The sequence below is a fragment of the Lissotriton vulgaris genome, chromosome 8, assembly GCF_964263255.1.
Source record: "Lissotriton vulgaris chromosome 8, aLisVul1.2, whole genome shotgun sequence".
NCBI lineage: Eukaryota > Metazoa > Chordata > Amphibia > Caudata > Salamandridae > Lissotriton > Lissotriton vulgaris.
Window position 1 is genome coordinate 1,535,715,543 of NC_141696.1, and position 23,389 is coordinate 1,535,738,931.

General features: G+C 44.7%; 1 protein-coding gene across 2 annotated transcripts in view; it reads right to left on the reverse strand.

Moving 5' to 3' along the window:
- Positions 1-13,182: 13,182 nt before the first annotated feature.
- Positions 13,183-23,389, reverse strand: part of LOC147700307 (uncharacterized) — a 100,587-nt gene continuing 90,380 nt past the window's right edge. For both annotated transcript variants that reach the window (XM_086935669.1, XM_086935668.1), the window contains exon 8: positions 13,183-15,268. In XM_086935669.1, coding sequence (XP_086791795.1) covers positions 14,124-15,268 — 1,145 coding nt within the window. In that variant the 3' untranslated portion in view covers positions 13,183-14,123. The remainder of the gene's footprint in view (positions 15,269-23,389) is intronic.

Genomic DNA, 23,389 nt, shown 5'->3' on the forward strand with positions numbered 1-23,389 from the left:
CACAGTAAAATAGATCCTAAGGGCAGATATGTGATACTTCAGGGTAGAATAGATGGACAACAGGTAGTCATAGCCTCTGTTTATGCTCCTAACACTGATCAAGGGCATTTCCTTTCACGATTATCGACAGTGATAGTACCATGGCCGGGTGTGCCACTTTTGCTTGGAGGCGACTATAATTGTGTTCTAGATGTTACACTGGACCGATCACTCCCCCCCCTGGCCAATGCGGAGATGGTTGGAGCATCGAAAGTGCTCGCGGACTGAGCGGCACAGTGGGACCTCCGTGATGCCTGGCGCAGTCGCAATCCCAATACGAGAACTTATTCATACTACTCGGGAGCCCATGCACTACATGTCAGACTTGACAGATTCATGTTGTTGAGCGACTTACTGCCCCATGTCACAGACTCCTGCTATCTGGGTCGCACTCACTCAGACCATAACCCTCACACTCTTGACTTTGCCTGGGAACACCCGCACCCACCGATCCCCACGTGGCGACTCCAGCCGGATGTCTTATTGGACGCCCCATACAGAGAGTTGCTCTTGACTCGCATTTTACAGTATTTTGAGGATAATACTGACACTGCATCCACCCCACAGGTTGAGTGGGATGCGTTTAAGGTGGTCACGCGGGGTCATTGTCTGGGCACGCAGGCGGGAATGAGACGCCAGGTGGACAGGGATTTGACGAAAGTAGAATCGGCCCTACTGACCGGCGAGCAGGCGGCAGCGGGGGGTGACGATACGAGGTTAGTGGTGGCGCGTGACCAGCATGCTCAACTTCTGGATAGACTGAAGAACTTAAACTATGCTGCACACTCTGGGGATAAGCCAGGTAAGCTATTAACTTGGCTGATACGGCGAGACACCCAAACGTCACCGGTACTGTCAGTCTGCACCACTCAGGGCTCCATTGTCTACGCACAGAGAAATAGACACAGTCCTATTAGATTTGTACTGCCAGAAAATAGGCTGCCTACCCCCTTCCGCCCCCGGCATTTCTTACTCCCCTCCCTCACTTTCCCTTGTCCCACTCCCGTCCCGCTCCCCTTTGAAATCGTAGACCCGGCGATTACGATAACAAGTCCTAATTACCCTTTTTGAATTTTATCGAAACACCCTATGTTACTTCGAATTACCCATCTAGAGTCCTTATTCTTGTAAATAGGCAGCCTATTTTCTGGCAGTACAAATCTAATAGGACTGTGTCTATTTTCTCTACAGACTCCTGAATATCAACAGGAAGTTTCATATAATTAGTGTAATCTCATAAGTACATCAATATTAACTGGATTGATCCTTATATTGATGCAAGACAGTCCAACTGCGTTAAGGTAATAATCTCCTTCCCACTATTGGTTGTTGTCAATTTTTTTAATAGTGCCCTACAGTATCAGAATTACGCCGCTAATTATTAATTAATTTTCAACAGCATCTTTTATGAATCAACATCGACGGTGTATATAATTGACCATCTTGCACATCGGTATTTCTATCCCTTTAAGGTGGGTCGTAATTGAACATTGATACCCCGTTTTGTTTATGTTCTTTTCCCTCGCTGTCTTGTTAGAGAAGGATACTATGGGATACTTTGAGAAGATATCAGATCATCACTATTGTCCCATTCTTGTTTTTCATAAACCATTACGCCTAGTGTAGTAACATTCTATCCTTCATTTTGTATTTTCTTTGAGCACTTGTTACAGAGGACTTTATGGTGGATGTACCATATAGTTGCACTTCTCATTATTAGACATCCCTAATTCCATTGTTAAGCTAGTAGTGTACCCTTAGACAGAATTCCCATGTATCAATAATAAATGATTATCTGATATAATTGCATATATGTCATATCTTGGTTAAATCAGCTATAAGGCAATAATTTGATCGTTAAATGAGCACCACCTATTGTCTGTTTTTATGGACCACATCACTTACGAGGCATCCAATAAATTACACCTTCAATTGACTGATGTACCATAAATTGTTGTGATGGATAAGGAATAATTCGTTGTAATTTTACATTTGTTACAGAGCTATGACCCTATCGTTTTCTTGTCCTGCCTGATTATCAGATTTTAATTTAAGGTTATCGTTATATGCGGTATGTCTTTGACTTAACAGTAAGTCTTCTACTTTTTGTGTTTACATATGAATCTGCTATCAACTGTTATGTGAGATTAAAGTTGAAATATGAACTCTATTTTAAAATCAGTGAAAACGTCAATATTGTATTGTTACATTGAGAAAGTCTATTTTAATATATTATGTGTGCTACTTTATCAATTACATTTTCCCTGTATTTATCTCCCTCTCTTTTCTCCCCCCTCCCCTCTCATCTTTTGTAGTTTGTATTATGTCCAATTGTGTGGGTACTCATTGCTTAAATATCAATTTGTCATATCTAAATAGGCCTTGGAAAACACTACAAATTATTTTGGAAATGAGATGACAGTTATAAGCTTTAAAAAATGTTAACAGTATATGAAAAATATGTAAATTTAGGAAGTGTTGTAATGGTCTTGTAAATGTAGTAATGTGATTGATTAATCTGTGAATTCTTTTTATACATGTTTCATATTATTGTATTCACAAATATTGTGGCTCCTGAAGAAGGCGTGTTCCACGCCGAAACGCGCGTCGACCCCATCCGCCACTTACTGTTTGGTTTCTATGTTTGAAACTTTTAAATGTGTATAAGCTGATAATATTGATTGTATTTTTATGTATGGATTATGATTTTAATTTTTCATTGCCATAGGGTATATATATCGTACTATAAATTGTATGATTTTTGAAAGTGTTTATTAAACTTGACATTTTAATTTTAGTTTGCTTTTGCTGTCACTTCATTCTGGTTGTTTTCCTAATCGTTACTGCCTAGGAGTTTCTCACATACATTATTATCCCTGTCCTAGGAGTAGAGTCTACTCTAGTTTCCAGGGGGTCCTTGTTTTACACAATCCTTTGAACAGTGCCTGGACATCCTCTGAAAATTCAGTTGCTCTTATCCAGGCGTTCCTTCTTAGCACTACACTGGTGCTGATAGCACGGCCTATACAATCAGTAATGTCCAACTCGTAAGATCTATTTTGTTGCATCCTGCCTTCTTGAATCATTTGTGGAAGTGAAGATATGATGTCTTTCAAGACAGCTGGCAAGATCTCGATGGCCATGTCCCATCAGATATGAGTGCACCTTCCAAGAAGACACATCTCATTCAAGGAGCATGGGATTAGTTTAGCTGAGGGAAACATTTTCATGACAAATGCATCAATAGGATATATCTCCCGATCCATGGGGTTCGACGCAAACTCATCTGGATTGATTTTACTAGTAAATGCTTGGTCAACAAGGATTTCAGGTGTGGGATGTTTTATTAGGAAGTCCGGGTCAACTGGATCAGGTCTATGTTGTCTGGTCACAGGTTGGCTGACTGGAGGAGCTGAGCTGAGCAGGACTTTATCCATGTGGGCGCAAGGGTGTCTGCAAGAACCTTGTTAAATGGCAGCAAAGGCTCGCACAAAGGTGGACCTGGTTGCAGAACTTCAGTCAGCATAATTTGTTTTTCACATCCCGTGTCATTTTTACTAAGTAAAGATTTAATTCAAAACAAACATCCCTTCTCTTGCTCTGTTTTATCTTCACCTTCCATACATTTATGCTGTGTTCGAAACAAATCCGATATCCTGTGGATACTTAAGAGTGTGAAATTGAGTTACCACTCGTTGACCAAGAAAAAACATTTTTGAAATAAGTCCCTTGTAGCACCCTATGTTTTGAACCATTTCTGCAAACCTAGCACCTCTGCCGCTCTTCGCACTACCACGACAAATGAATTGCTTTCTTCCTTGGATGAACAAGGTGGAGAGTTCAGCTTTGTACCTGGGGAAGTGTCTAAGCCGCATTTTGTAGGCCTAGGGCAGAGTCCTTCATCAGTGTACGGAGCGTGGCAGATTGTCCATCTACTCACTGCTACCAGTGTCCTGGGGACCATGTTAGAACAGGTTCTCCAGCCTCTGATCATACTGGTGCAGTAGACGGAGCGAAGGCTTTTATTCTGGATGTGCTTTAGAGAGCTCATAGGGAGGCATAGGCCTAGTGAGGGCTGACATTGACTTTGGCCTGAGAATGAAGTTGTGGTTAGGTGTGGTACAGCGATGGCAGAGTAATAAGTGGCACAAGCTCGGATGGGTCTGGCTTGGACCTTGGAGCCAGTAGGGACGTGTGGACTGGTGTTGGTACAAGCCGGGAAATGGGACCCAAGTAGGCAGTCGGCACTGAGGGAGCATAGCTAGGCCTCCCAGCAACTGTGTGGGGCTCAAAGATCTACAGTATTGCTGCAGGGTCAACAATGGCCAGGTAAATTTGGGGGTATCGGCACCAGTTCAAGGTCAGAAAACACTGTTAGCGAACCATTCGCGTACTGCCCTCTCAACTTCTCACCTGATTTCGAGTAGTGGCATGAAGTCAATCCTGCTCATGGCATATTTTCAACTTACTTGAGGACTTTAAGCAAAAGAAAGTCTTTGCACTAGATCGGCCTCATAATTAAAAGTGGGAACAGCCCCATGACTTGGAACTGGACCATTGCCAGTTTTTCAAAGGCGACCTCTACTTTTGTTGTGCGATCTACACCTTTGCTTCCCACTCTCTGATAGCCTTCGGGTGCATCAAGGCACACTTATAGTACGACTTGAAGGCTTGCCCGGAGCCCAAACACCAAAGGCATACATTGTGAAGGTTTATAAAGACATCTGATTCTTGCAGTTGGGGCACAGCTGTAATCGTGTCATTTTCGGGGAGGCTAACCCACTGTCCTGGAAAGCTTTTGGAGTCACTGAAAGCAGCACTCACGATCTGCATTGAAGGGCATAGAAAGATAGGAACTTATGTACTTATGTCAGCGTGCTTGTGTGGCACCTATAAGAGGCTCCGCTCGTCGCTTCTGGAGTGGTGCAAGGTCGCGGCAGCAGGAGTCTTTGATGGGAGAATTTTCCAGGTTCAGTCTGGCACCTAGTAAATTCTGAATGTGAGAAATTTGCATTAAGGCGTATCCATTGGAAATGTATTGCCTGAAGTGAGCCACATGGGTTTTGGCATTGGGGTCTGCAGATGTCAGCAGGCTGTAGGAAAGTGTCCCTTTTTTGCATGGTTTCCCCCCACTTTTTGCCTAATGTTGATGTACTTTCACTGACTGTGCCCTACGTTCCTGCCACCCAGGTACCCAGGGCCTATGTTCTTTCCCTAAACTGTACTGTTGCAAAACCCAATTGGCAACTCTCTAGCCACATGTAGGTCCCTTGTAAAAGGTACCACAGGTACCAAGGTTTTATCTAGGCATATCACACCGAGTAGATAAAGTAACTTAAAAAGTAATCTGAAAAGTAACATACAAAGTAATCTCAAAACTGTCAAGTAATTTTGACTTGACTTACCTGCAAACAAACCAATTGCATACAACTGGATTTAAATTGTAGTCCACTGCAAAGTATTACTTCACTTACATGCACCAGGCCTGGCTTGGTTCGAGATATAAAATAAGTAAATAATATTTTTATACAAACAAATTGGTCTGTTTAGTTTTTGAGTGTGTAACATCATTTCTTTCCTGAGTGTGTACAATGAATGCTTAACAGTACCCTCTGATAAAGTCTTGCTGCTTGCCCTTAATACTACAAATAGAGAGTAAGATATGATCAACTTTTATCTCTGTAAGCCTTTGGGGATCCACTGGACTCTGTGCACACTATTCCTTACTTTGGTATAGTATACAAAGAGACAGCTTCCTACACAGGCTACTCATCACTCCACTCCTGAGTTTACCATCCGAAAGCTTTGGTTCGATCATTTAAAAAGAAAGAAAGAAAGACATCCAGTCATGTAATTATGATACTTTTATTAGTCTAACAAATTGACTGCAGGCTTTCAAGCATGTGTCCCTTCCTCAGGCAGTACAAGGAAACGCGCAGGAGACTGATTTTTCTGGAAAGTGAGCAACAAAAGGCCTATATTACCCTAACAAATGTATCACGCTTGCAAGATTTCATGTAGTCCTTCAGCTTGTGTTTACAAAATGTTAGTAGGCTATTTACTCAAACGTTAAGTCTCAGCAACTGACTTTCCTCACTTATTTTTAATATCTCTGCTATCTTTAAGTTTTGTTGGAATTTGATTTTTAATTCCTTCATTCTGATTGTAATGGTTCAGATAACATGTTTAGAATTTTGATTAATTTTAGAAATTTGAGATCCCTGAATGTGGAATAATGTTAATTCATTTTTCTATAACAGTAATGATAAGCAGGCAGACCATTCTACAGTCACTTTCATTTTAGTCCCAACTTCTTCACAGAGGTGGACAAAGGCTTCTCAACTGAAAGGCTGCTACGAAGGTGGTAATCTGTTCCTATGAAAGTGGCTCACATAATCAAAACGGAAGAAGCCTCCAAAGTAAGAAATCCTTTGCAGAAATGCCATTATGCCTGTGTTGCAATGCTGTAACCTAATGAGCAAGTATTCATACTGTACATTTCGATTAGGTTTCCAGTACCCGCACAAAAAGGAAAATGCTACTTACCAAATATGCATCTGTTCTTGGCATGTAGAGCTGTAGAATCTCATGCTTATGCATGGTTCGCCATCTAGTGTTGGGTCCAGATGTTTGTACTTTGTTTTTCTTCGAAGAAGTCTTCCTAGTCACAAGGTAGGTGACTCCTCCTTTTGGTGATAGTGCGCATTGTCATCGACTCCATCTTCAGATTGTTTTCCCGCAGAGGGTAAGAGAATGGAGTAGTAGTACAGAACAGAGATGGCTACGTGTATGTCTGAAAGTAACAAGAGAACTACAGCAGGTACAGGTACCCAGGGAGGCGGATGGGCGCATGAGATTCTACAGCTTTACATGCCAAGAACAGATGCATACTGTGTAAGTAGCATTTTCAGTTTGAGGCATGTGAGCTGTAGATCACATGCTTATGCATTTACTATACAGCAGTCTCCTGTATGCAGTGGCTATCCTGTAACTGATGAAGTTGTCTGAAATAATGTTTTAAGTACTGCTTGGCTCACATAAGCTTGTTGTCTGGCTAACACATCCATGCATTAGTGTTTGGTGAATGTGTGTGGTGTGTACCATGTTGCAGCTTTTCAGATGTCAGTGATAGAGATATTCCCTAACAAAGCCATAGTAGCTCCTAGTTTATGAGTGTAATGTGCTCTAGGAGGTACGGTTAGAGTCCTTCTGGCTTTTGCGTAGCAAATCTGAATACATTTAATGATCCACCTAGCAATACCTGATTTAGATATAGGATTGCTCTTGTGAGGTGGTGCAAACGCAACAAAAAGTTGTTTTGCGTTACGAAAAGATTTCGTTCTTTTAGTGAAATACGACAGTGCTCTTCTAACATCTAAGGTGTGTAGAGCTCTTTCTGCAACAGAGTCGGGTAGAGGGAAGAAAACAGGTAATTCAACCAACTGATTAATGTGAAATGCAGATACTACCTTAGGTAGGAATTTGGTGTTGGTACGAAGAACCACTTTATCTTCTTGTAGCTGGAAAAAAGGTTATTCTATGGTTAGTGCCTGAAGTTCACCCACTCTCCTTAATGAAGTGATCACAATGAGGAAAGCTGTTTTCTAAGTAAGGAACTGCAGGTCACATTTGTGCATGTGTTCAAATGGTGGGCCCATGAGCCCTGTGAGGACTATGTTAAGATTCCACACTGGGGCAGGTGGAAGTCTTGGGGGTATAACTCTTTTTAGTCCTTCCATAAATGCTTTGATTACAGGCACTCTAAATAGCGATAAATGTTGCCTATTTTGAAGATAGGCTGCAATTGCAGCGAGATGCAGTCTGATGGATGTATAGGCCAATGAGGACTGCTGTAGATGTAAGAGGTAGCAGATAATGTTTTGTATGGAAGCATCCAGAGGGTTGATGTTATTGTTATTGCAATAGATAAAAAAAATCACTTCCATTTGGCTGTGTAGCAGGCTCTTGCGGTAGGCTTTCTAGTCCCTTTAATAATGTTCATACAGTCTGGTGAAAGGTTCAGATAACTAAACTCTATGACTTCCGGAGTCAGATCGCGAGGTTCAATTGTTTGGGACCTGGGTGTTTGATTTCTCCATGGCTCTGTGTTAGATGTAATTTTGATGCGGTACCAGAGAAAGTTCAAACAGGGTTGTGAACCAGGGTTGACGTGCCCATGTTGGAGCTACCAGTATTAGTGTGAGGGATGTTTGTCTGAGTTTCCGAACCACTGATGGAATGAGTGGGAGAGGCGGAAAAGCGTAAGCAAATATCCATGACCAGTTCATCCATAGAGCATTGCCTTTGGCCAACGGGTGTGGATACCTGGAGGTGAAGCTTGGACATTTTGCATTTTGGGGTGTTGCAAACAGATCTATGTGAGGGACTCCCCAGGCTTGGAAGTATGGGTGGAGAACTTGCAGGTGAAGTTCCCATTCGTGTATTTGATACCTCTGTCTGATGAGGAGGTCCGCAATCTGGTTGAGAACTCCTGGGAGTTGTTCCGCTAGGAGATAGATATTGTGGTGAATATCCCACCTCCAGATGTCTTGGGCTAAGTGGGACAGTTGGAGAGTGTGTGTACCCCGTGTTTCTGATTGTAATACATAGCTGTCATGTTGTCAGTTCGAACCAAGACAGGTTTGCCAGAGAGGTGATCTTGAAAGTCTTTGAGAGCTAGAAAGATTGCCATCAGCTCTAAATGATTGATGTGGAGCACCTTTTGTTGTTGGCTCCACAGGCCTTGCACGTTGCGTTGTTGAATATGAGCTCCCCGTCCAGTTAGGGATGCATCTGCTGTTAATACTGTCTGTGGAACCGGGTCTATGAACAGCCATCCTTTTGACAGATTTTGGCTGTTCCACCACTGCAGAGAGCGACGAGTACGGTCGCTTACCAACACTAGATCGGTTAATAGACCGTGTGATTGGGTCCACTGACTGGCTAAGCATTTTTTAAGTGGAAGGATGTGCAGCCTGGCATGGGGAACAATCATGATGCAAGATGCCATCTTTCCCACCAGTTGCATAAACACTCGAGCTGGAAGTGATCGAGTAGCTTGAAATTTGAGAATTAGCATCTGAATGTTTCTAATTCTGGCTGCGTTGGGAAATGCTAGAGCCCTTTAAGTATCCAGAGTGGATCCTAGGTAGTTCTGAATTTTGTTTGGCAGAAGATGCGATTTTAACACATTGACTGTAAACCCTAGCTGGTGAAGTAACTGAATGGTTACGGAAGTATGGTTGCGGCATTGTTGGTACGTGCTGGCTTTGATGAGCCAGTCGTCCAGATAGAGGAAGACATGTATGCTTCGTCTTCTTAGATGCCCACCTACAACCAGCAGACACTTTGTGAAGACTCTGGGGGCAGTGGTGACTCAGAATAGGAGTACTTTGAATTGGTAATGTTGACCTGCTACCACAAACCTGAGAAATTTGCGGTGAGCCAGATGGATTGGCTTAAGAAAGTAGTCAAGTCAAGTCAAGCCAAGTAGATTTATATAGCGCACTACATACCCAGAGGGTCTCAAGGCGCTTGAGGAAGGGTGGGGGATTACTTGTCAAATATCCAAGTTTTAAGTTGCTTTCTGAATGCTAGGAAGTTCTGAGTGAAACGAAGGTGAGTGGGGAGTGAGTTCCAGGTTTTAGCTGCCAGGTAGGAGAAGGATCTACCTCCCATGGTGGTTTTATTGATGCGAGGTACGGTAGCAAGGGCTTGGTTGGAGGATCGTAGCTGGCGGGGGGGGGGGGGGTGTAGAAGGAAAGTTGTGTGTTGAGGCATTCGGGTCCAAGTTCGTAAAGTGCTTTGTGTGCGTGGGTTAGGAGGCGGAAAGTAATCCTCTTATTGACGGGGAGCCAGTGGAGTTTTTTCAGGTGGCTGGAGATGTGGTCTTTACGCGGGATGTCTAGTATGAGTCTGGCTGATGCATTCTGGATGCGTTGGAGTTTTTTCTGGAGTTTTGCGGTGGTACCGGCGTATAGGGTGTTTCCGTAGTCCAGGCGGCTTGTAACCAGTGCATGGGTGACCGTTTTTCTGGTTTCAGTAGGCGTCTAGAGTAGAAAGAAAGTCGCCTTTTGAAAACGGGGTAGAACCTGTTGAAGTGCTACCATGTGGAAATGGTCCGACTGTATGTAAAGATTTCGTTCTCTGAGATCTAATATTGGTCTGAGAGAACCGTACTTTTTGGTCATTGGGAAGTAAAAGGAGTAGACGCCCGACCCTTGATGTTGTGGTGGTACGGGCTCTGTAGCTTGTTTTAGAAGCAGGGATTGTACCTCTTGCCTGAGAAAGTGTAAATGATCCGGTAAAGGTTTGTGCGACTTTGGAGGAATGTTTGGAGGAGTGTTGTTGAACTCCAGGCAGTAACCAAAATGGATATTTTGGAGCACCCACTTGTCTGTTGTTATTGATTGCCACTTTGGTAGAAATTGTGACAGTCTCCCCCCCCACAGGTGTTAAGTGTTCGGGGGAACTAAAGGCAAGTCACTGTTTTGTATGGGAGGGGGCGGTACGTGTGTTGGAACCTCTACCTCTGTCCTTGCCTTTGTTTCATCAGGTACCTAGGAAGGTTTTTGAACCGGAGGGTTTGTTATTGCCCTTATAGGTGGTAGCAGTGTCCGAGGAAGTGGTTATGGATGTTGCTCGATAAAAGGAGCGCCGAAAGCAGCCATGGCCTTGTGGAGACTGAAGGGCTCCTATTGATTTAGCCACTTCGGTATCTTTCTTCATCTTCTCAAGTGAAAAATCTACCACCTGTCCAAACAGGTGTTCTTTATCGAATGGTGTGTTCAATATTGAGGTCTGAACCTCTGGTTTGAACCCTGAAATGCGTAGCCAGGCGTACCATCTTAAAAGGACACTTCACTGCTCTGGCAGATGTATCAGCTGCATCAAGGCAGCACCTAATTTGATTGTTGGAAATTAGTTGTCCCTCACGTACCAGATCTTGCGCTTTAGATTTATATTCTTGGGGTAAAAATTGGATACGTTGTTCCATTTCATCCCAATGCACACAGTCATATCTGGCTAGCAGCGCTTGTGTGTTAGACATGCGACAGAAGTTAGCAGCCGGGGAGGCTATTCTTTTCCCTGAAGCTTCAAGGAGCTTTGCCTCTTTATCTGGGGGTGGTGCGTCTCCAGCAGTCTGGGAGTTTGCCCTTTTGCATGCATTAGAAACAACTAATGAGTCTAGGGGTAATTGTCCTCTTATGTAGACTGGATCAGATGGTGCAGGCTTGTATTTTTTATCCACCCTAGTGGTAAGGATATGTGCCCTGACAGGATCCTTAAATATGTTGTCTACATGTCTGGTCATTCCATTAAGCATGGGCAACATATGTGTGGATTTTTGTGTGTGGTTTAATGTTTCAAAGAGGAAATCCTCTTCCAGGGATTCTTTATGTAGCTGGACCCCATGGGAATTGGCAGCCCTGCCTAGCAATTCAATATATCCTACGCTGTTGGCTGGTGGAGAGGGCCTGGTAGGATATAGGTCAGGGTCATTGTCTGTGGGCGAGTCAGTGTTCTAGTCATCCCACTCATCTGTAGGTCCAGGCTGATTATAAACATTAGTATCACCCCCATCCCCAACCCCATCACCCTGATCGTCAGGTATATATGGTGGTGAATGCTCAGGTGAAGTTGGCACAGGCAGGGACTGAGGTAAAGGTGGCGAAGGAAGAGGAAGGGTTTGTCCCAACAGTTCTCTTGTGGTATTTCTCTTTGGTAATAGCCCCTCTTTTTAAAGTCACTTTGGTAGTAATGTGGCCTGTTTTTGGATGTATGACTACATTTTTCTATTTTGGGTCCGGTTTCTCGAGCGGATCATCAAAACTATGCTTCTTAGGTGACTTTGGTCTATCAGTCTGTTTTGGTGCCAACATTTACGGATCCGAGGAGGTTTCCGGTGCAAGTAGTGATGATCGGAGCATGACTCAGGGGCTTCTTAAGGATTTTGGGGGCCCTGGGCCAAACATATTTTGGGGGCCCCTGTTGGGAGCAGCATTGATTTGTGGTCCAGTTTCCCCTCTGTCATGCCCCACATTGTTCCAAATTCTAAGCGCGTTTAAATCTAATTTTTAAGGGATGGTGATGTGTTTTTAATAATGTAACACAGCAGCAGCTCACTAGTATTATTGCAAATAATATCAGTGACCCCCTCCCATTTCTCCTAGGAGCAAGCCAGGTTTTTTTCTAAAAGAAACCTTTTATGGATGTTACTCAAAACATCAACACAACATTTCTCAGCAAAATGTCTGGAATAGAGTCCCACATTCCACTTACATTGAAAATAAATACAAGGGAAATGGTATTTAAAATAATTTAAGGTCATTGGTCCAAGACTCTTTCCAGAAAAGAGCTGGCTCTATCAGGGGACCCTGAAAGTTTGGGGCCCTGGGCCAGAGCCCACTTTGCCCATGCCTTAAAATGTCGCTGGCCAGACTTGATCTTAAAACGTCTCTGGCTGGACTTGGTCTTCGATCCCAAAGGCTTCGGCTCGGTGCCCGATTTGGAATGGGGTTTTTCAGAGCCGGAAGGCTTTTTGTTAGGCTTCGGTGCAGAGCCAGGAGGCAGAGCATCGGAAGCGCGGTCACAGTGCTGACCAGGGCCTGAGGGCACGGGTTGGTCCGGAGCCTTCTTTTTTGGTTGAGTTGGGGCGAAGTAGGGCCTGTACTTACAGTATGTTGTCCTTGCAGGATGTCCTCATCCTGGTCAGAGACATCGTCGGAGAGGGAGATCTGTTCTTGCGCCTCCATGCCTCCGATAGGGTTGTCGGCCTCTTCATCCGATTCAGGTCCGAAGAGTTCCGGAAGGGAGCCCGTGAGTTGACTCTGCATGTCGTGTCGTTAGGCCTGACGGTTGCGAAGAGTCTTGTTGGAGCGGAAAGCTCGGCACGCGTCGCAGTCCTGTTCACTGTGTTCTGGTGACAGACACTCGTTGCACACCTCGTGTGAATCGGTGCGCAGATATTTTGCGTTGCCCTGCGGACAGAATTTAAAAGGAGTCTGTTCCATCGACTGCGAGTCGAACCAGGGGCTAGGCCCAACGGCTTACCACAAGCTCTCCGATCGAAAAGAGTTTTTTGTAAGAACACGATCCACGAAGAATGGATAACGCGATCGAAAACAATACCGTCAAGGTTGAGTGTTAAACGCACAGAGAGAAACTGAAGGATCGGCGTCGAACCGGAGTAAAGCGAGTCACATCCGAACCCGATGGCGGAAAAAAACAATCTGAAGATGGAGTCAATGACCATGCGCACTATCACCGAAAGGTCACCTACCTTGTCAGTAGGAGGACTTCTGCGAAGAAAAACAAAGTGTAAACATCCGGACCCAATACTAGATGGCGATCTATGCATAAGCATGTGATCTACAGCTCACATGCCTTGAACATGTTATTTCCAACATGTCAGGCTCTCTGCATGACTGATATGGTTGACTTGCCATTTTTTCTGCAGAGGTGGTGCTGATAAAATGCTCGGTGACATCAACAGTATACAATAATGACCCTGAACATGGAGCAGGCAGCAATTCCACCTACAGGAAGGCCACCATCCCCACAATCTCAATGGAGGATGCAGATGTGGACAAATCCTGTCACCACTTATTTCTAAATAAGGCTTTCCCTCTGGATTGGGATTGTAATGGTCTACAAAAGCATTATCACCAATTAATCTTAGGTCAGATTCATTTTTAAAGATTTTTTTTAAACCTGTGCACCTATGTTTTAGCTTAGCTTTTATTACCGAGTACAATTTCTAGATGGGAAGTATGGGTGTGCAGGATTTACAGAAAGGTATCCGGTTCTGTTTCACAGAGGAGCTCTCTTGTTGCTCATATCGATGTTGTTCTTTATGGCCAGATTTTTACGGTACTCGACGTATGAATTTTACATACATTTTAATGTCTTATTTCAGGCTTGGTGAAGGGAGAGGGCATCATTCATGGACTTGCAGGTGCTGTTAAAATCATAGTTTCACAGTGATGCTTTCCTAACACTTACCGAATATGTCTCGCAGTATTTGGTGATGTTGTACATCAGACTTCAAGGTAAAGCTCTTTTGATAATGAGTAGAAAGGGCCTCACCCCTTGTGGATTTGTAGGTGAAGTAAAAGATGTGATTTACGACTAAATTTCTTCTCACACTCAGTGCAGGGAAAGGGTCTCATATTTGTATGGGTTATCAAATGTCGCACAAGGTTTGACTTGCGATTGAATCGTTTCTTACACTCATTGCAATGAAACGGTCTCACTCCAGTGTGTGTTCTTTGGTGTTGCAGAAAACGTGCCTTCTGAGTAAAGATCTTCTTACACTCAGTGCAGTGATAGGGTGCCACTCCTGTGTGTATGATTTGGTGACTGTGAAGATCTCTCTTATGACTAAAGCTTTTCTTGCACTCACTACAATGAAATGGTTTCACTCCTGTGTGTGTTCTTAGATGCGTTACAAGATTTTGCCTCTGAGTGAAGCTTTTCCCACATTCTGTGCAGTGATGAGGCCGTTCGCCTGTGTGTGTTCTTTGGTGGTTTAGAAGGTGTGACTTTTTACTGTAGGTTTTCTTACACTTTGTGCACTGAAAGGGTCTCTCTCCAGTATGTGTCCTTTGATGGTCTAAAATATGTGACATTTGAGTGAAGCTCTTATCACATTCAGTGCAGCTATAGGGTCTCTCCCCAGTGTGGGTTCTTTCATGTACGAGGAGATTCTGTCTTTGAGCAAAGGTTTTCTTACACTCAGTGCATTGAAAGGGCCTTTCTCCGGTGTGTAACCTTTGATGCTTCAAGTACTTTGACATTTCAATGAAGGTCTTTTCACACTCTGTGCAGACAAAAGATTTCAGCTCTGGATGGGTTTTTTGATGTGCTCGAAGATTTGACTTTTTAGTGAAGGTTTTCTCACATTCGGTGCACTGATATGGCTTCTCACCTGTGTGTGTTCTTTGATGGTCTATAAGATTTTGCTTTTGAGTGAATCTCTTCTCACACACAGTGCACTGAAAAGGCTTCTCTCCCGTGTGTGTTCGTTGGTGTACTTGAAGACTTTGTTTTTGAGTGAAGCGCTTTTCACACATGCTGCAGGGGAAAGATCTTAGTGCTGGATGGATTTTTTGATGCATCACAAGGAGTGCTTTCGTGTTAAATGTTTTCTCACATTCTGTACAGGCAAATAATCTGTCACTCTTGTGGATTCCATGCTGTTTTACACTTCCGGTCCTTGACTGATGGGCTGAGGAATAAAAACAAAAGTAAATTATCTTGTAAGGTAAATGGTTTATGTATATATTAAAAATGCAATCCTATAATTGTGTACCCAGAAATTCATCAATAGAAAAGAGCCATTCAGTGTAGTGATTGGGTAATGTTATAAGGACCTAAGCTACACAGGTGTTGGGCCGTGGATGACAGGTGTAAATGTAAAGAAAACTTGCAGTATTTCCACTTTCTTAGAGATATGCCTTCTGCATCTTCCAGGAGAATTCCGTCTACTAGAATAATCTCCAAATCTTAAACTAACCAATCAGTCATATTCCAGATCTAGCCCTTTGCTGCATTTTTAAATTACTGCTTAACCTTTTCAAAAAGGCTTCTGTCCAGACTAGGGTTCAGAGGAGGCCTCATACTGCCCATACACTGACTGAGCTCTGCCAGCTAAAAGATGGGTTTATGCACAATGTGGTCTAAAAACAATGGTCCAGCCTTCCTGTCACCTCAACTTGAGCAGCATCAAAATAACAACATATATGGTATTTATTTATTTATCCTGTGAGGGAGGAAAGTGTAAAAGAGATCTCGACAAGACCCATATTTTATGTATTAGCAGCACATGTGCAGCAGTGACATTTTATCCCGTTCTGCAGGTATTAAAACTGCATTATGCACTTATGGACCAATGGGCATCCCTGATGTTCTTGTAATATATTTCTATTTCGGGCCCACAAAGATGAGTGGATCCTCATTTCTGACATATTACAAACCAATATGGGTATCCCATCATTGTTTATGTAATGTGCCTCCTTTCTGCACCCCACGAGATAGATTAATATTAAGGAAGTGGTCGCAGTTTTATGCGCGGCCCATACTTTAGTGCAGAACATGCCAGTACTAAATGTGCAGAAGTGTGATTTTAAGGGGACGTTCCCTCATTTGCACGGGGATGTGAAGCCCATACAAATGAAAAAACACTGTCTCTGCACCTGTGCCGCATTTTATACACAGAGTTAAAGGAGTTGTCAGGAGACTCATTGAGTCTGCAACACCCTGAATTGGTGCACAGTCATGTAAGAAAGTGGCTCTGTATATACTGGACCAAAGTACGGTACAGTGTCCTCAGTCCCCACAGTCCCCAGAGGTTTGCCAGAGGCTAAAGTTAGATATAACCTTACTTTCTAAAGTGGTAGCTTGGTCGAGCAGTAAGGCAGTTTCAGATGACAGTGTAAAGCATTTGTTGTACACACTCAGTCAGCAAATGGTCTCCTACACTCAAGAACTAAACTGTAGGCCAATTGTTTTGTATCAAAATATATAGTGGTTTTATTTTAGAACCAACAAGGTATCAAAATATACTTTTCTCAGAATGAGTTACTTTAGTTAAATACTTTTCAAATAGGCAATAGACTTTTTGAATAAAATAGTTACAGTGGTTGCAATAGGCAACACAATTTCAAACACAATGGTACATTGAGCTCAATGGTAATTTCTACTTAAATTCAATTAGTTACTTTAAAGATTACTTTTCTAACGACAGGACTGGATCCTAGATTCAGTCCTGGGATATCTCCTGTAAACAATTAAGTAAAAGCGTGTGATTTTTAAGGAATATTATTGTATTTTCAAAGTTGACAGAACTTTTTCAGCAAAAAGCAGACAATGTTAACCTATGGAAGGAATTTCAAGTTACTGGTAAGTACGGTTAAAATTACTTTTCAGGGTCAGTGCTGGGCTGGAAAGTACGGCACTGGGTTCTCTCCTGATAACAGATGAGTAAATCGGAATTCGTTGTTCGGCTGATTTTAGATGAATAATTTAAAGTTTCAAAACTCAAACACTTGGAAGAATTTCCAAGTGAAGCCAGTCAATGTTACCCTATGGAAGGAAAAGGAGTTAATGGCTTTTGGGTAAGTACTTGACTGGCAGAGTTAACGTTCTGGGCATATACTCAGGGGTCTCCCAGGGTCAGGTAGGTACAAGGTTTGCACCCTCAGCGGCACAGGGGCAGCCAGATGCAGAGAGAGTCGGCCCAATGCTATCCTATGGAGGATAGGGGACCTCCAGTTGGTGGCTGCTAGCAGGCAGGCCACGTGGCTTTGCAAACTGGGCTCTTGGTCACTTACACAGGCAAGTGGGGAAGTAGAGTAGGGTAGTTGCTGCACTTCCAGCGGCACTCGGGCGGCTTGGTGCAGGGTGCTTTTGAGCCTTTGGGGGCTCAATGTTTTACAGAGGGAGACTTGTAAGTTGAACAAAGGCTGCAGACTCGGGGACGGAGATTCTTCAGGTGCGACCACCACTTTAAGTGATAAGTTGGGATCTTGGAGGATAGGTAGACACCCAGGAGTTGGGCACAGGGGGCCGTGGGGCGCCGGGTACAGGGGTGTCTTTTGGTGTCGCAGTTGGAGGGTCCCTGGTTCTGAGGTTGCAGGCGTCATCTGGTTCGTCGAGGAGGGTCTTTGGGCACTGGATTCCGGGTCACAGTCGCCGGGGGGACGTCCTCGTGGTCTTTGTCCACTCAGACACAGGCTGGGCTCGGCGGGGCAGAGTGTGCAGGATTCACGGTTCCTGGCTGGCACCAGGGATGTTGCTGTTTGAGCAGAACCACTGCTCGTGGGAGTCCCAGTCTTTAGATGAGCAAGGCAGGCAGGTCCTCTGTGGTTTTCAAAGTTGCCGGGGTTGAGCAGGAGCAGGTTCAAGGATCAACAGGCCTGTAGGGTTCTGGGGCCAAGTCAGTTGGTGTCGTCTTCTTGTTAGCAGCTGCACAAAAGGTCTTCATGTTTCTTGTTCTTGTTTCAAATCGGGATCTTAGGAAGGAAGGTTCAGGGTGCCCATAAATACTAAATTTAGGGGTGTTACAGGTAGGGTGAGGGCAGGGACCAATGGGTCCCTGTCCAGGGGTGAGTACACCCCTTATCCTGCTCCTCTCCTGTTGGAGGGGGCAGGAGCCTATCTCTGATTGGGCAGGGCTCCCCATCCTCAAGATGGCCGGAGCCCGGAGTTGTGCTTCACCTCGCCTCTACCACCTGAGGGGTGGAGTTGGCATAGGCTGGCACATACCCTTTCCTCACTTAGGGTTTCCCGCCTGTCTTCCCGCCAGAGTGGGGGTCAGAACCGGTGGGGGCCAGTTGCTGAGTACAGTAATCGGCCTGAAGAAGCTCACAAAAGGTGACATGCCTTTGAAGCTTCCCCTGCCTATCCTGGGGGAGGAGCTTGGCACCTCGTCCCAGGATGTGCATTGTTTCAGGCCCACGAGAGCGGCAGGCTCTCGACCCAGGGGTCCAGAAACATGTCTGCTGGTGGCAGCCAAGGCAGCCTCTCAGACAAGACAGATTGTAGGTTAGGTTTCAGGGGGCACCTCTAAGGTGCCCTCTGTTGTGCATTTTACATTAAATCCCACACTGGCATCAGAGCGGGTTTAATGTGCTGAGAAGTTTGATACCAAACCTCTCAGTCTTCAGAGTAGCCATTATGGTGCTGTGGAGTTCGTAATGACAACCTCCCAGCACCATATACTCTTAATGGCAGCACTGCACTTACAGTGCCCAGGAATGGCCCTGGGTACTGTAGGGGCACAGAGCTCATACACCTGTGCCCACACCACTGGCATAGGGCTCCCAACTAGAGGGGCGGCTGATGTATGCCAGGGCAGTGGGTTTGTGGGCATGGCACACAGGGATGTGTGCCATGTCAACTCTTTGTTTGGTTCTGCACCAAGACACTCAGCCTGCAATGGCAGTGTGTGGGTGTCAGGGTTCAGGGCCCCTAAGGGTGGCACAATAAGGGCTGCAGCCCTTAGGGGTCTTCTCTGGTCACAGTGCCCTGGGTACCTAGTGTACCATTTACCAGTGGCTGACCTGTGGCTAGAGATGCCAATTGGGTTTAGGCTACAATGCAATTTAGGGAAAGAACAGAAACCCTGGGTACCTGATTGGCAGGAACCCAGGGCACACTCAGTCAAAGTACATCAGCAATTCAGCAAAAAGTGGGGGGCATACCATGCAAGAAAGATGGCACTTTCACACAAAGCAGTTCAGGGAGATTTCCGTCTGCCTTTCAAATGCAGACTGCATTGCTGCCTGTACATTGAAAGTCAAACAGGCAGCTTCAAACAGCTGGTCCGCCTTTCACTAATGTGCTGCCCCCATGGCAGGCATGAGTTCACTACTGCACTGAGAGCAGCACAATAACTATGACAAGGTGCACAGTCCCTGTGTGCACCCAATTCTCTCATTTGTAGGTGCCCATGGTACAAACAGAGAAAATTAATCCTAAATGTAATGTTGGCGCAGACAGCCTAGGTCTCAAAAATGAAAGGTCCTGGGTTCAGAGAAGTGCCATTAGCGTTATGAACGATTTTTGGGGATGTAACAACTTCAGATTATTAGGGGGAAAAGAAGATGAGAAATGATGATATAGATCTAGAATGATGGAAGAGTAGGGAGTCAACGAGTTGTGTGGAGTAGGCATGAACCTTCCCAGGTTGCCAACCTTGGAGGTTGCTGTCCAAAGGTATCCATCCTCTGATAAATAGCAATACCCCTTCAGTAGATCTCCCACCTCTGCACAGATTCCCGGAGCTCTTTTTATAAAATATTAATAAAACTTTTATAATTAAAAAAAACTAATTAAAAAAATAAAAGCCTATTTCAGGCTTTATTGGCCACATTTCTTTCATTTAAGAAGCCATTTTTTTTTTAAACAGAGTACATTAAGAAAAGTGACAAGAAAAAGTTTGAGAAAAGCAATACTTATCTAAATTGGCTGCAGCCTAGAGTTTGGAAAAATGAAACTGCTCCTTTGAGGAGCTGCCTCCATCAGTATCCAGAAAATCTGAGGAGCGTTGAGAAAATGATGATTATACCACTGACCAGTCTTCTGTGCGGTTGTACTAAACCCTCCCAGTCAATTTTGAAATCTTTGACTTTTTTCGAGGACTGGTATACGTATTCCCCTTATAGAGTAGTCTCACTGTTGAGACACTGTTTGATGTCAAAGACCAAGACCATCTCAACATTGAAGAATAGATCAACATTGAAACATGTTAAAGCGCCACTTCATGTCAAAAGACATGGCATCTAGCACATACTTTATTTTGTAAGCAGACTGAATTAACAAGTTGAAGAGGAGGAGAGTGTCTGAGATTTCGGATTCTAAATATTTGAGAGCTTATTCTTCAACTCATTCAATGGCTAATTCTTATTCATCCCCAACAGAGAGAGCGAGAGAACATCCTCGAAGCCACCTATCATGTCTAGCGCGATCTCTCCAGTTCTAGCATCATCTGTGGTACCCATCTTACCAGACGGTCACCCAGGCCCTCTTCACCAGCCGCCTGGACTACTGCAACTCCCTCTACGCCGGAACCACCGCCAAACTCCAGAAGAGGCTCCAGCGGATCTAGAACGCCTCAGCACGACTCATCCTGGACATCCCCCGTTGCAACCACATCTCCGGACACCTGAGAGACCTGCACTGGCTCCCGGTCAACAAGAGAATCACCTTCCGTCTCCTCACCCACGCACACAAAGCCCTACACAACCAAGGCCCAGGATACCTCAACAGCCGCCTCAACTTCTACGCTCCCAAACGCCAGCTTCGATCGACCGGCCATGCCCTCGCCGCCGTCCCCCGCATCCGAAGAGCCACCATAGGGGGAAGGTCCTTCTCCTACCTCGCCGCCAAGACTTGGAACTCCCTCCCGACCCACCTCCGCCTGACCCAGGACCACCTCGCCTTCAGGAAGCAGCTCAAGACCTGGCTGTTCGAGCAGTAGCGGACCCCCCTCCCCTAGCGCCTTGAGACCCTCCGGGTGAGTAGTGTGCTATATAAATGCCTTGATTGATTGAGAGCCACCTCCTCCACAGCTTCAGCTCATGCCTCTCCAGAGAGCTACTCCAGTAAGATCAAGGCCACAAAGTCAAAGGTCAATCTATTCTGAGCGACATCGATCTTCACACTAAAGGTACCATTTCAGGCATTCAGGGTAGTCCAGAAGTCAATCCTCACATTGGTGATCTGATTCTTATTCAAGTTCTTCATTATCATTAGTTCAAAGAAAGTTTTTAATGCTTACAGAAGCATCGCCTTCTGGACTTTCTTCAACAGGTAATGATGTTCAACATACTGATACCAAGAAAAGACAATAATCTCCCTCACAACCTAAATTCTTCTACAATGGAATCAATTTTTGGATTGATTCCATTGTAGAAGAATTTATGTTGTGAGGGAGATTATTGTCTTTTCTTGTTATTTTTCCCCTCTTCTCCGTTATCTGTTCTTTTAGAGGGGTCCCCTACTTTCTGCACCAACATACTGATACCAACATCACATGTATCTACTTCAGTCATCTTCGAGACCTTACATCATCACTGTCTGCCTCAAGACCTCTACTCCCTCTTGTTCCAGGTCTAATGGAGCCAGCGATGGAACTTTTTCTTACTCCTGTATCAACCAAGTCTGCTCCAGCTAGACTGTGAAAAAAGTACAAACAACTAAAAAAATGTCCGCTTTCTCTTCAGACTGATCTACCTTTAGACTCCTTCATGCTGCAGGTTAAGAAAGTACCGCACTACGGGTGTTATGTCCACTGTGCCTCAGAAAAGGATAGTAGGAAATAAATGCAGAGAAGAGAAACCTTTTTGCACCTTTAGCAGCTGCACTGACAGCGGCCATTGATACTACCTTGCTAGGCAGCTACAACAGATCCTTGTGGGATTTGCTGCAGTGCTTGCTCAAGAAACTCAGCCATGAAGACTGGATAGAGAGGAAACTGAAGAGGCAAGTTAGAAGCGGTACCTCCGCTACGGCAGAGGAGCGTCGCCCCACTGCTTTGCAGCAGTGTAAATAAAGGAACAATAACATGATAATAACTTGCTGTTATTATCATTTTTCTTTTTCCTGCTGCAGCAGCTTTGCGAGGCGGAGTTGGTCTACTCTGCTCAGAGAGGAGGGGGGAGTGGTGGGCACTCTGTAAGTGCGCACAGATGTTTGGCTGGCCGACTCGGGCCGACCAAACAGTCATGCACACTTTGCATGTTTTCCACTTGAGCTGCATTACAGACTGGGTGGAGAACATGCTCCCAGTCCCCATCTGAGCGCCAAACCACAGCACTCAGACCAATCACAATGCTGCATTGCAGCATTGTGATTGGCTTAGGGGAGCCTTTTGCCTCTTGTTCCGGACGGGAGAAACACGGAGGTGAGACGCAGCTAGAAAGTATTTTTTTTTCTGTACCCCCTTCCCCCGCCACCCTCGATCCATGCCAGCCGCCACTGGGTCAAGCACATGTTCTAGCCAAATATAATCGCAATAAACAACTAAGGTGTGCAATACTGCTGGTCGACCAATGCTACACTGAGGTCAGTAGTATTCTAACAGTCAATAAGGGCATCTTTAATAGGATGCACTGACCCTCAACCACCAAAGGGTCATGCTTTATCGTCAGGTCCTGCTCCTCGGTGGTAGGCGCAGCAATACTTAGTGGATTCCTTTTAGAGGCTTTTAGCAGGAGATCTTATAATCTCTATGTCCGGTGTTGCATAGATCGCCATCTAGTGTTGGGCCCGGCTGTCTGCACTTGTTTTTGTCCTGAAAAGTTCCTTGGAAGTCACAAGATAGGTGACTCCTTGTTTGGATCACATTGCGCATGGGCATCGGCTCCATCCTCAGAATGTTTTTCACCACTAGGGAAATGATGGAGCTTTGCAAGAAAAGGAAGGATGTCCATGTAAGCTGTATCTAATTAAGATAATACTGGAACAGATAAAGGTAGCCGGGGAGGCGGGTGGGCTCTGCATGCCAATAACAAATGCATACTGGTAAGCAACATTTTCCGTTTGAGGCATATGACCCGCAGATTACACACTGTTGCATAGATTATACAGCAGTACCCCCTCTTAGAGGCGACCACCAGTATGTGTTGCAGTAGTCTGAAATGGCCCACAGCCTGGCCCACAGTAGCTTGTTGTTTAGTTTGCACATCTACACGATAGTGTTTTGTGAATGTGTGCTGTGTAGACCATGTAGCTGCCTTGCAGATGTCATCTACGAGAATGTTCCCTAAAAATGCCATTGAAGGCCCTATTTTTCTTGTAGAGTGCGCTTTAGGAGGAACATATTGCTTTCTGGTAGCAAATTTGT